This window comes from Abramis brama (assembly GCF_963993115.1).
Source record: "Abramis brama genome assembly, chromosome: 19".
NCBI classification, from domain to species: Eukaryota; Metazoa; Chordata; class Actinopteri; order Cypriniformes; family Leuciscidae; genus Abramis; species Abramis brama.
This window is the reverse complement of record NC_139981.1, coordinates 34073157-34087551: the sequence shown is the minus strand read 5'-3', so window position 1 is coordinate 34087551 and position 14395 is coordinate 34073157. Positions and strand designations below refer to the sequence as shown.

Below are 14395 nucleotides of genomic sequence, written 5' to 3'. Positions count from 1 at the left end.
AGCGATTTCAAAGCGTGTTTTTGAGCGTGTTCACTGCAGTTTTAAGGAGAAAATACTCAGCAATGGAGTCGACTTATGAATTTACACATGGTTTGTCTTAAAGCACATTAAAAACACCACATAGACACATAAACTACATTAAAAGCTGGATTTTCACCACAGGGGGACTTTAAAATGATGGCATAATACTTTCATGTTTAATGGGTTATTTACATTTTTTCTACTGATAAAGTATGTTCACAAGCTGTTTAAATCATAACATTTAATTAAAAGAAAATAAATAATTAAAACTAAATGAATTGAAACTAAACCCATTAAGTGATTAAGGTATATAGTATATGAAGCGCCTGACAGAACCCTTTAATCAATCTTAAGATTGAAGAAATTTAAGTTTTGGAAGATCTTGTAATCAGTGTGTGTTAATTACTGAACACTAGTTAGAGAACAGCCTTGCTCTTCGGCACATGCAAACACTTCCTTTGTTAAAGCAGTCTGACATTTTCCTCAAGTTTCTTTTGGGCCTGAACCCAGAAATATGTGTTCGAGGAACGTTTTGCCGAAAACTTTATTTCTGAATATTCTCAGAATGTCTAGTTTTTTTTGAAAATCTTTTAAAAACATTTTGTGATTAAGTGAGCGTAAAAAACAAACGTTTTCTCTATTTTATCATTCCTCAAACAATATGGGAATGTTACTTATGAATGTTCTCTGAAAAAAAGTAGTAACATTTATAAAACACGTCCAACTAAAATGTCTCAAAAAGTGTATGTATAAATAAAGTTTTTGTGCTGCTAACGTTTTTGAGAACATTATTATTATTAACCCTCTGGTGCTCTTCGCATGTCGGTCAAAAATGACCGAAATTTATTTATTTATTTCAATGAAATGAATGTACTATATTTTAGTATAATGTTTTTATTTAATATTTAGTATTTTTAGGGGATTTTATGGTATTAAATTATATTTACGCAGTATTTATAATCCATTTATTCACTTTTTTAAGCATAGACCTGAAAATTACATTTCCAACTGTGGTAAATCTTGAACGCTTTAGAGCGACAGACTGAAGTTTGATCTCTTTTCAAAGACGACACTTGGCAGATTATTGCAGACGTGAAAAAAGTTTTAAAAAGTGAACTTAAAAAAAGTTCAGAATTTTAAGTGTATTGTTATGAAAAATGTGCAAAGTTGAAAAATGAAATATATATTTTCAAAAACATGTTGTACTCTTAATCTGTGAGAAAATCAAAGCCATAAATCTTAGCGATATCTCATAAAATGATCTTTCAGTGAGATGTTGTTCGGCTGCAGTACCAAACGCTTCCACTAGAGGAAACTCATCTCCATTCATTTCCAATGCGCTCATTTTTGACGGCGAGGAGCACAAGTGGGACTATTATTTACAGGACCATTTAACCTTTTCAAATCATGTCCATGATCTTTTTGTGTTCACACAGCAAGTGCCAAACCCTTTACCAAGTTTCGTACCATTCTGATGAAGAATTTTTTTATTTTTTTTTATAAAAATAAAAATGCAAAAATTTTCAGTCAAAAATAACCCAAGAGCACCAGATGTTAGACCAGATACCTGGAAGAACCTTTGTTTGTAACTTTGAGAGAGCGTTTCCGGTTGACAGAGTTGTTTTTGCTGCAGGAACGGAGGACACCCGTCTGAACAATGACTGTAATAATGACCCGGTCTGTCCCGCCAAGTGCCGCTGCGAGTCTAACGTAGTGGACTGTTCCAACCTGAGGCTGAGCCGCATCCCTGAACACATCCCAGCATCCACCACTGAACTGTAAGACGCCACCAGCCAATGCTTCTGATAAGAACGGACTCCAGAAGTCTGCTGGGTTTAATCTCACTTTCTTATGTTTTCTCAAGCCGTCTCAACAACAACGAGATCACGACGATAGAAGCCACGGGTGTCTTCAAGACGCTGTCTCACCTGAAGAAGATGTAAGTCCCGCTCAGGGTCGGGTATCGCTTCAATGTGATCGACTCCGTTTCTTCTCGATTCCTAATTTGGGTTCCGATAAAGTAAAAAAAAAAACCTTAGATATCGTTCACATTTAGTCTTATTGCAGGTGTAAAAGGTTTAAAAAACTAAAATAAATTTCAAGCATCAGTAAAGACTATTAATTAAAAAAGAACAAATAATCGCAACAAATAGATACAGCTGAACAAAGATATGATTGAAAGGTTCAGAAACTGTAATTAAATGTAAAATAACACTGCACTTTATAAATAAAATATACATTACAAATATAGTTACAAAAGTTATTCAGTCAAGAACAAGTGAATTTTCTCTTTGTCTTGTGTTGTTTGATTAGTGTTATTATAGAGCGGGAATATTAGTGTTATTATAGAGCGGGAATATTAGTGTTATTATAGAGCGGGAATATTAGTGTTATTATAGAGCGGGAATATTAGTGTTATTATAGAGCGGGAATATTATAGAGCGGGAATATTAGTGTTATTATAGAGCGGGAATATTAGTGTTATTATAGAGCGGGAATATTAGTGTTATTATAGAGCGGGAATATTATAGAGCGGGAATATGAGTGTTATTATAGAGCGGGAATATCAGTGTTATTATAGAGCGGGAATATCAGTGTTATCATAGAGCGGGAATATTATAGAGCGGGAATATTATAGAGCGGGAATATTAGTGTTATTATAGAGCGGGAATATTACAGTTATTATAGAGCGGGAATATCAGTGTTATTATAGAGCGGGAATATCAGTGTTATTATAGAGCGGGAATATGAGTGTTATTATAGAGCGGGAATATCAGTGTTATTATAGAGCGGGAATATTATAGAGCGGGAATATTATAGAGCGGGAATATCAGTGTTATTATAGAGCGGGAATATTATAGAGCGGGAATATCAGTGTTATTATAGAGCGGGAATATCAGTGTTATTATAGAGCGGGAATATTATAGAGCGGGAATATGAGTGTTATTATAGAGCGGGAATATCAGTGTTATTATAGAGCGGGAATATTATAGAGCGGGAATATGAGTGTTATTATAGAGCGGGAATATGAGTGTTATTATAGAGCGGGAATATCAGTGTTATTATAGAGCGGGAATATTACAGTTATTATAGAGCGGGAATATGAGTGTTATTATAGAGCGGGAATATGAGTGTTATTATAGAGCGGGAATATCAGTGTTATTATAGAGCGGGAATATTACAGTTATTATAGAGCGGGAATATGAGTGTTATTATAGAGCGGGAATATGAGTGTTATTATAGAGCGGGAATATCAGTGTTATTATAGAGCGGGAATATTACAGTTATTATAGAGCGGGAATATGAGTGTTATTATAGAGCGGGAATATTACAGTTATTATAGAGCGGGAATATGAGTGTTATTATAGAGTGGGAATATGAGTGTTATTATAGAGCGGGAATATCAGTGTTATTATAGAGCGGGAATATTACTGTTATTATAGAGCGGGAATATTATTGTTATTATAGAGCGGGAATATGAGTGTTATTATAGAGCGGGAATATGAGTGTTATTATAGAGCGGGAATATTACAGTTATTATAGAGCGGGAATATCAGTGTTATTATAGAGCGGGAATATCAGTGTTATTATAGAGCGGGAATATTACTGTTATTATAGAGCGGGAATATCAGTGTTATTATAGAGCGGGAATATCAGTGTTATTATAGAGCGGGAATATTACTGTTATTATAGAGCGGGAATATTATTGTTATTATAGAGCGGGAATATGAGTGTTATTATAGAGCGGGAATATTACAGTTATTATAGAGCGGGAATATGAGTGTTATTATAGAGCGGGAATATGAGTGTTATTATAGAGCGGGAATATCAGTGTTATTATAGAGCGGGAATATGAGTGTTATTATAGAGCGGGAATATCAGTGTTATTATAGAGCGGGAATATGAGTGTTATTATAGAGCGGGAATATGAGTGTTATTATAGAGCGGGAATATCAGTGTTATTATAGAGCGGGAATATCAGTGTTATTATAGAGCGGGAATATGAGTGTTATTATAGAGCGGGAATATCAGTGTTATTATAGAGCGGGAATATCAGTGTTATTATAGAGCGGGAATATCAGTGTTATTATAGAGCGGGAATATCAGTGTTATTATAGAGCGGGAATATCAGTGTTATTATAGAGCGGGAATATGAGTGTTATTATAGAGCGGGAATATGAGTGTTATTATAGAGCGGGAATATGAGTGTTATTATAGAGCAGGAATATTAGTGCTGTCACTTTAAGAGCTGCACGGATAAAAATTTTCCAAAATACTTGATATTGATATCAAATACTTGATATAAGTTTTTCCAAAATATTTGATCCAAAACACTGTGACACACGCCTGCAACACAGAAAACAGTCTAAAGTCATACTGAAATGCTCACAAAAGAATTGATAAGAGGAATCGAAATTTTATTTTTATAACAAGTATCCGATCCCTGACCTCAAGTGTTCGATTCCCGACCCTACCGCTCTCATGTCTGTCCGTGTCACTGGTTGTGATTCTTTACTAATGTTCCCCTTCGATCCGCAGAAACCTGAGCAACAATAAGATCTCTGAGATCGAGGACGGCGCGTTTGAAGGGGCGTCTTCGGTCAGTGAGCTGCACCTGACGGCCAACCAGCTGGACGCGGCTCACAGTGGGATGTTCCGGGGTCTGGACGGCCTGCGCATGCTGTGAGCTTCACTCATACACTGTCATAATGCAGCATTTTCAGTATTTTATTTTCATGGTCCCTTTTGAACGTGCTGTTGACTATAAGTAACTTTGCAACTACATGTCCACTAACTCTCATTAGAGTATTAGTAGACTGCCTGCTTAATATCTGCAAACTCTTTATTGTGACGGTCCTCCAACAGACACTCTACTGACTATAAGTCATTTTGCAACTACATGTCAACTTATTCTAACCCTAACCCTACCAGTCTATTAATGCGTAACTAACACTCTAATGAGAGCTAGTAGACATGTAGGTGTAATGTTACTTCCAGACAACAGATTGTGTTAAAGGGACCATCAAAATAAAGTGAAACCGCATGTTCTTCATCTGAGTTCATCCGCATGCTCTGTGTTTTCCAGAATGCTTCGGAACAATCGCATCGGCTGCATTCACAACAACAGCTTCACGGGCTTGCACAACGTGCGTCTGCTGTCCCTGTACGACAACACGCTGAGCACCATCACCCCGGGAGCCTTCGACACGCTGCAGAGCCTCTCCACCCTGTACGGACAAACCGCCGTTAGCATGAGCTGATGGACACACACACGTTAGCATGAGCTGATAGAGACACGCACGTTAGCATGAGCTGATAGACACACGTTTCCTCAAACCAGTAACTTGAGCTGGGAACGATGGCAGGGAACGTTATGAACAAACGTTCTTCCAGTAACGTTAATAGAACGTTCGTTCAAAGTTATCTGGCCTTTAATAATGTTCTCAAAGCATTAGCACAAAAACTTTATTTATACATTTGTTTATACATATTTATTCTACTTGTTTCGGAACGTTCAGAGAATATTCAAAAGTAACATTCCCATAATATTTGCAAAATGAAATGTTCCTTTAAAGGAGTAGTTCACTTCAGAGTTAAAGTTTCCTGATGATTCACTCTCCCCCTCGTCCTCCAAGATGTTCACGTCTTTCTTTCTTCAGTGGAAAAGAAATGAAGGTTTTTGAGGAAAACATTCCAGGATGTTTCTCCATATAGTGTCTTCAATGGGGTCCAACGGGTCGAAGGTCCAGATGTGAGTTTCAGTGCAGCTTCAAAGTCTCGACACGATCCAGCCGAGGAATAAGAGTCTCATCTAGACAAACCAGCGGACATTTTAGAACAAAATAAACATTTATAAACTTTTTAACCACAAATGCTGGTCTTGCACTAGCTGAGATGAGACACACATTACGTAATCAGGTTGAAAGGTCAAGCGTGACGTAGGAGGAAGAACAGATCCAGTGTTTACAAAGCCAACGTCCAAAGACTAAGACAAACGGCATTTACAAAAAAATTAAAAGGTAAAACAACGATGTCGGATGATTTTGAAGTTGAGAATGAGATGAATGAGTTTTTCTGAACCGGAACACGCGTGACCTTTCAACCTGATTGCATAATGCGTGTCGCATCACAGCTAGTGCAAGACCAGCATTTGTGGTTAAAAAGTATATAAATGTAACATTTTTTTTGACCGATGGTTTGTCTAGATGAGACTCTTATTCCTCGGCTGGATCGTGTCGAGACTTTGAACCTTTGGATGCTATGTATCCAGGGTCGCTATATAACGGAATTTTATTCATTCCATTCCCAAAATTGGCCAGTACTCTCGCAAAAATGCCAAAGTTAGCTCACTTATTTTAAGAAAGGCACACATAAAAAAACACATTTACCCCCAAACCCCGATCGCCAGCTGGTAAAGTCATTGCATCACTGCAGCTCGAATCATTCCCCCATTCAAAGAGATGAAACTCTAAGAGGCGTTTCAAAGATGGCCGCCGAGTGACATGACTTGCCTTATAGGGGCTTTGGTTTGGTCCTGCAGACGAGGCTGATTAATATCTGTGTGTGTGTGTGTGTGTGTGTGTGTGTGTGTGTGTGTGTGTGTGTGTGTGTGTGTGTGTGTGTGTGGCAGAAACCTGCTGGCCAACCCGTTCAACTGTGACTGCCGCCTGTCCTGGCTGAGCGTCTGGCTGAGGAACCGCAAGATCGTGACAGGGAACCCTCGCTGCCAGCGGCCCGCCTTCCTCAAGGAGATTCCCCTGCAGGACGTCGCTCTGCCAGACTTCCGCTGCGAAGACGGTGGGATCTACTGTCAAACCAACATCTATTCAGACACCTTCAACATTTCTCACATTATCACAGTTAGCTCCGTCCTTCTGTTAGACTGTCTCACACATGAATTATGTTGAATATCTGTCAGCTGTTAAATTTAACTACACAATTAGATAATACCAGTTTAGCTCAACCAATCACCAAGCAATGCTTCATTTTGTTCAGTCTGTGTGTAAAAAGAGCATTAGCAATTAAAGAAAACACACTTCAGCAAAACATGATCAAGTCAAAGTGTCCGAATCATTTTTGCTCCCAAATGTGTATAAATGTCACTGGTAGTCGCTGTATGAAGAGTGTTTGGGTTTAATATGTCACAGTTTACTTTATTTTGCTCTTACATACCTGAACTATAGTGTCCTGATCACACTAGTGAAAAAAATCAAAAATAATATCTGGTGTCTGAATAATTTTTGGTTTGAGTGTAATCCAGGGAAGTGTGTGTGTGTATCCGCAGTGTTGTGCGAGTGCTAACGCTGGTGTTTCCCTCAGATCACGAGGAGGCGAGCTGCTCTCCGCCGGTCCAGTGTCCCAGCGAGTGCTCCTGTCTGGAGTCGGTGGTGCGCTGCAGCAACAAGCACCTGCACCTCTTACCCAAAGGCATTCCTCGCAACGTCACCGAGCTGTGAGTCTGCGCCACAGTGAGCCACAACCATTACACCGCGCGTCCTAGCCAAGCGGCAACCTTACAGTCTCTCTTCAGTCCAACACGGAAGTGACTTAAACTGCAGTTCATCGACTGGCCACTAGAGACCGGCTGCAGAAGAGACTCAATCCCATAAAACCCCATGTTAAAATGCCCAACTTTACAGCGGAAAAACATGTTTACAGTCTGGTACAAAAAGTGGCTTTGGTCTATATAGGTAATGTTGCCCTTCATGACGACTGTGAGGGGGTGAATTTCTTTTATAACTCATCTGTTTAAATTAAGCCTTATAGTTCTGCATAATTAAGGGCGTGGCCACTTGAGTGAATGGTGGATTGCCGCTGATGTCACTACTAGCCGTTTGTCTGCTGTCTGTTAGCGTCACGTCACCTCAGCTAATCCGACTCGCTGCACATTTTCGTTTATCCGGGAGTGACGCGCGGCCAAGATGGCGACGGCCGGCTCCGCCCACTTTGGGCTTCAGAAATGCTCTTCAGAAACACTACAGGTGACATCACACACACTACGTCCATTTTTTTTACAGTCTGTGGTCCTAACCAGAAGGACCTGGCTGTAGTTGCACACTCAATCTGATTGGCTCGGTCATCTTTCATAGGCATACATGATAGGAAATGTAGTCTTTAATATAATGTACAGACAATACAACGTTAGCCTACAATTATGAAATTATGATTTGAACGACATATACTCCGTCCTACACCGACCACGAACACATCATGTTTGCCTATGAAAGACGATCGAGCCAATCAGAGGAGGTATGGGTAGGTATGGGTCTGCTGCAGCCAGGTGTACTTGACATCAAGTGACAAATTCACAGCCAATCAGAGCATATGTCATGTTAATGTGTATCAAGATGAGAACCAATGAGATTTCACAGTGGGCGGAGCTACTCGGATTAGAAAATTTTACTTATTTTTCTTTATTTATTTACTTGTTTGTTTAATTAATCAGGGACAATTCACATTAATAATACATGAAAAAAGCAAGATTTAGCCAAATTTAGCTCATTTTCATCCGCAGTCCCTCTTAAATTTAGGCCTAAATATTTTTTTGAGTATTGTTGCTCGTTACAAAAACTCTTTAATGTAAGAATGTAAGTTAATATTGAATGGACCAGAGCTGACATGAACTAACAATGAACAAAATAGCGTGACCTGAACGGGACCTGATGGAAGTGTTCTGGTCCCGGATGAAGCGGTTTGAGTGTGTGTGTGTAATGAGTGTGTTTTAGAGTGGGAGTGACACACATCAGACGCCTGTCGTCCCTCAGAGCGTGAAAACCTCTCATTTACTCGCGCTCTCACTGACAGTAGAGCCGTCCAGGTGTGCCGATCCAACAGCCCGTCATTAGACCTCCGGCTCCAGCTGTGGAGAGGCTCACACACACACACACACACACACACACACACACACACACACAAACACACAGACACACACACACACACACACTCACACTCACACACACACACACACACACACAGACACACACACACACACACACGCAGACTAATAACTCTCTCACACACGCACACACACACACACTTTATATACTGAAAAAATATTTATATGTATTTATTTTAAATGTTTTCCCTCCATCATAAACGAGTGTGTCTCGAGCGTCAGACGAAACACAGTAAACGCTGTCGTGTTCTCCGGCGTTCGGATGCTGGTGTTCGGGAACACACTCGTGTGTGTGAGACGCTTCTGGAGGGAATTACACCAATTCATTCTGATCACACACTTCGACTCCGTCGTTTCAGAAACACCAAACTAACATTAGAGATGCTGCGACGCCATTGGTCCACTGGTTACTCCAGTTATCCAATCACAGCTGACGCTGAGGCAAAGTCACATGAGTTTGGGGGATTCACTCTGTTAATGTGTTTCCATCGTAGTTTATGCGCATCAAGTTTGTCGGGTAAAAACAAGAGTTTATTGATGCAATTGAATTGTAGCCGTTATGTTTTATACGTAGAGTTGCATTTAAACTGTTTAATGATGCAACACCAACTAAAACAAACATTTAGTAGTGAGTGAGACTGTGTGAGAAACAGCTGCAGTAATGTTCTTCGAATGGTTTTGTGTCGGCAGGTACCTGGACGGAAACCAGTTCAGTGCGGTGCCAAAGGAGCTGTCCAACTTCAAAAACCTGCAGCTAGTGTATGTCTCTCTCTCTCTCCCTCTCTGTCTCTCTCTCTCTCCCTCTCTCTCTCTCCCTCTCTCTCTCTGTCTCTCTCTCTCTGTCTCTCTCTCTCTGTCTCTCTCTCCCTCTCTCTCTCTCTCTCTCTCCCTCTCTCCCTCTCTCTCTCTCATTATAAGATAATAATATGATGTAAGCTGTCGTCTTCAGTGCCGTTCATCCGCTGGTTTGATGATCTTTTGTTTCAGAGACCTGAGTAACAACAAAATCAGTTCCTTGACCAACTCTTCGTTCTCCAACATGAGTCAGCTCACTACCCTGTACGTCATGAACCACATTAATGTCATGCTGAATCTCAGCTGTGAAAGTCAAATCTGATTGGAGGATGTGTGTGATCTTGTCCTGCAGGATCCTGAGCTACAACGCTCTTCGCTGTATCCCGACTCTGGCCTTCGGGGGTCTCCGGTCTCTCCGCCTGCTGTACGTATCTCTGTATCACTGGCACTAAAGACACTTTACACTGTCTCCAACACTCATGTACGACTGATGCACTTCAGCTCTAGTGTCAAACTTACCATCCACTGATCCGACTGAACTATGAACAACTCCAACTGAACTGAGCTGAATAACAACACTATTGTCTTCTGTTTTATAGCTGAATCAAATTCATTCAAAACTGATCAATTTTGTAACATTAACAATGTTATTGAACTAAACTGAATCAACAGTGAACTGATCTTGGCTCGAGGTCATAGTGCAAAGGACCCTAGGTTGATTTTACTCCGAACCGTCCATTTAACCAAGGTGTGGGAACCCTGATTTAATATTTTGTATTTTTAGGGGGGTTTATGGTACTAAATTATATTTACATATTTATAATCCATTTATTCACTTTTTGAGCATAGATCTGAAAATTCAATTTCCAACTTAAATGGGACATATCACGAAAAATCAGACTTTTTCCCATATTTAAGTGCTATAATCGGGTCCCCCGTGCTTCTACCAACCCTGAAAACGTGAAAAGTGAAACTCAGTAACTTTGTTTTACTGAGCCTTTCTCTGCAAGCATGACGAAAAATAAGCCGATCAGATTTCGCTCTCCTTCTGACGTATGAAGAGGATCTTATTATAATATTGCCAGCTCTTAATCTGCTCGTTTACACACACCAGCCGACATTTGGTTCCACAAGCGACAACAGAGACCAGTTCTAACGCAACGGCAAAAGATCAAAACTTTCTCAGCTTGTGGAAGAGCTGTTTGTGATGAGCTTTGATTCATCATGTGACTCTCATCTCCACTGTGATTGGTGGCTGTCAGTGTATTACAGTGGTACAAAACAGATATTAGTGCTACAATATGTCGGTAAATTAACGTTATATCAGATAATGAAATACGTTTTTTTTACTGTAAATTTAAGTTAAGTCTGTAAAACCTGAAATTTTGCGGTAAATTTCTGGCAACCACAGCGGCCATTTTTTTAACCGTAAATTTTACTGAATTGTTTTTCCCAGTGCAGTGTAAGATGTCTGATGTTCTCTAGCGTGTTTCTGTCTCGTGTGGTTCTCAGGTCTCTGCATGGCAATGACATCTCAGAGCTGCCTGATGGGATCTTCACCGACGCTGCGTCACTGTCACATCTGTGAGTAAAGAGACACACACACACTGCGTCATCTGATGGATTTGAGCACTGTAACACTGATAGTGCTGAACACACTGGCTTTAAAATCAGCAGAAACCGAAAAGTCTTTTACATCTGCTTTGCCTTAAAGGGATAGTTCACCCAAAAATTAAAATTAGCCCATGATTTACTCACCATCAAGTCATTCTAGGTGTGTATGACATTCTTCTTTCAGACGAATATAATCAGAGTTATAATAAAAAATGTCTTGGCTCTTCCAAGCTTTATAATGGCAGTGAATGGCTGTTTCTGTTTTGAAACCCATAAAAGTGCATCAATCCATCATAAAAGTGCATCTATTATAAAAGTGCATCTATCCTTCATAAAAGTGCATCTATCCATCATAAAAGTGCATCTATTATAAAAGTGCATCTATTATAAAAGTGCATCTATCATCATAAAAGTGCATCGATCCATCATAAAAGTGCATCTATCATCATAAAAGTGCATCGATCCATCATAAAAGTGCATCGATCCATCATAAAAGTGCATCTATCCATCATAAAAGTGCATCTATCCATCATAAAAGTGCATCGATCCATAATAAAAGTGCATCTATCCATCATAAAAGTGCATTTTCCATCATAAAAGTGCATCTATCCATCATAAAAGTGCATCTATCCATCATAAAGTGCATCTATCCATAATAAAAGTGCATCTATCCATAATAAAAGTGCATCTATCCATCATAAAAGTGCATCTATCCATCATAAAAGTGCATCTATCCATCATAAAAGTGCATCTATCCATCATAAAAGTGCATCGATCCATCATAAAAGTGCATCTGTCCATCATAAAAGTGCATCTATCCATCATAAAAGTGCATATGTATGCATCTGCATCTGTCTGGATAGATGCACTTTTATGGACTTCAAAACAGAAATGGCCATTATAAAGCTTGGAAGAGCCAGGACATTTTTTATTATAACTCTGATTATATTCGTCTTAAAGAAGAATGTCATACACACCTAGAATGACTTCAGGGTGAGTAAATCATGGGCTAATTTGAAGTTTTGGGTGAACTATCCCTTTAAGCTGCAGTTTAGAGCGGTGTAAACACACACCAGGGTTCAGTCCGTCTGTCTTCAGATCCATTAAACATCTTCACGTCACTGCGTCTCTTCTGTGTGACCTGGAGGACGAGTGTAACCCTGCGTGTCCCTCTGCACACACGTGTGCTGTTATAACAGCTCTTACATCTTATAGGATGAAGCTGACGGAAAGCAGTCGATACACACACGTCTCTCACACACACGTCTCTCACACACATCACTTGAATACTGGCGATGGGTGATTTCTGATTAAATAGCCTAGTTAGTTAGTCTAATGTGTAATGAGCTGAAACATAAACATAACATTTCTGTTGCTTGAAATAAAATTAACTGTTACTGAAATAACATATCAGAAATATAAAATATAGTTCACCCTATAAAACCTGTACTAAAATCCATTTATCTTTGGATCACAAATTAAGATATTTTTGTATGTTATATTTTGACACGATATTGATGACAGAATTTAGATTTTTTTTTTTTTTTGGGTGAACAGTCCCTTTAAATCAGTAACGCAGCCTCTGGGGACGTTTCTTTATTTAGAGGAGTTGAATAGAATTGAAACTCTTTGTTTGGCCACTGCAGCAGTTTATGGTCCGGACCTGCAGCGCCATCTAGCCGTGATGATGCAGTAATACACCCTCGATGAAACGTGCATTCAGACATTTATCTTTTCATGAAATACATATTGGGGTTTATTAGAGATGTAATACTCCAGCCAGTAAGCCTGCTCGACCAGTTACCAAAGAAGCATGTGGATATTATCTATACAAATAAGATTTTCTTATCAAAGTGCTAAAATGTTGAAGTATAAAGCCAAAGTATTACAGAAATTCAACACAGAAAATGCCAGTCCCTCCTCATTAGATTGACTCTCTGATTGGTGGGATTTTCTGTACAGCATCATGGGTAATGTAGTTTTTCACCACAAATTCTGCTGTTAAACATGATTATTTAAAAAAAAAAAGAAGCAAGCTAAAATCATGCGGATTGGAGACTTCAACCGAAGCAGATTCCATCGATTATCAACTGCGTAGTTCACAGTAGGGCTGTCTTTAAAGGGTTAAAAATCAATTTCCCGATGAAGAAAATGAATGGAGTTTTTACTTTCGAGACCAGACTGTTAGATCGAAGTTCGGTGCATGTTCATGCTAACGGGTGACAGGAACAATGACGAGGGGCTGTGCTCATTAATGCTTGTTCTGTGTGATAGACACAGACAGGTTTTGTTCAAATACACGCTTTCAAAAGCATCTCATTTTGCACTGGGTTGCTGCTGGTTTGACTGGAGCGTGTGTGTGTGTGTGTGTGTGTGTGTGTTCTCAGGGCCATCGGTGCGAACCCCCTGTACTGCGACTGCCGCCTGCGCTGGCTCTCCGACTGGGTGAAGACCGGATACAAGGAGCCTGGGATCGCGCGCTGTGTCGGGCCGCACGGCATGCTGGGAAAACTGCTGCTCACCACGCCGGCCAAGAGGTTCGAGTGCCAAGGTGAGATCAGGGGAGTGAAGGATCCGTCAGTGTCGAGAGCGGTGATATTTCCCTATCACTGAGGATATTATGATTTTTATTGATATTTTTAATTTATTTTTATTTTCATTTTAAATTTAGTTGTGTTTTTGCCCTTTTTTATAATTTTTTATGTCTATATAGTTTTTATTCATTTTTATTTAATTTTTATTTGAGTACATCAACTTAAAATGAACATGAAAAATTTCAGGTAACAACGTTTTGTTACTAAAAGTTAAAGATAAATCCATGAAGCTGGGTTATAAAGATGGTTATGATGGGTTAAACCACAAACTCTCAAACTTTTATCTTTTATTTTTATATCTCGTTTATATATATAAATATATATACAATCTTCCAACCACACAGTATAATTATTTCTTTCTTATAATAATTCATATTATTGTATATTGCATATTATTGGATAAAAGTTTATAGTTCAGATATAAACACTGATGTCTACAGTAGTGATCAAAATACAGTAAATCACCTTTTGAAAG

At 39.2% G+C, this 14395-nt stretch overlaps 1 protein-coding gene across 2 annotated transcripts in view; it reads left to right on the top strand.

Annotated features, from left to right (window-relative positions):
• The window catches only part of slit1a (slit homolog 1a), a 101898-nt gene that overhangs the window by 63758 nt on the left and 23745 nt on the right, over positions 1-14395 (top strand). For both annotated transcript variants that reach the window (XM_084093304.1, XM_084093303.1), the window contains exons 16-26: positions 1655-1799; positions 1886-1960; positions 4561-4704; positions 5108-5251; positions 6653-6819; positions 7342-7474; positions 9608-9676; positions 9905-9976; positions 10065-10136; positions 11225-11296; positions 13714-13877. In XM_084093304.1, coding sequence (XP_083949430.1) covers positions 1655-1799; positions 1886-1960; positions 4561-4704; positions 5108-5251; positions 6653-6819; positions 7342-7474; positions 9608-9676; positions 9905-9976; positions 10065-10136; positions 11225-11296; positions 13714-13877 — 1257 coding nt within the window. The remainder of the gene's footprint in view (positions 1-1654; positions 1800-1885; positions 1961-4560; positions 4705-5107; positions 5252-6652; positions 6820-7341; positions 7475-9607; positions 9677-9904; positions 9977-10064; positions 10137-11224; positions 11297-13713; positions 13878-14395) is intronic.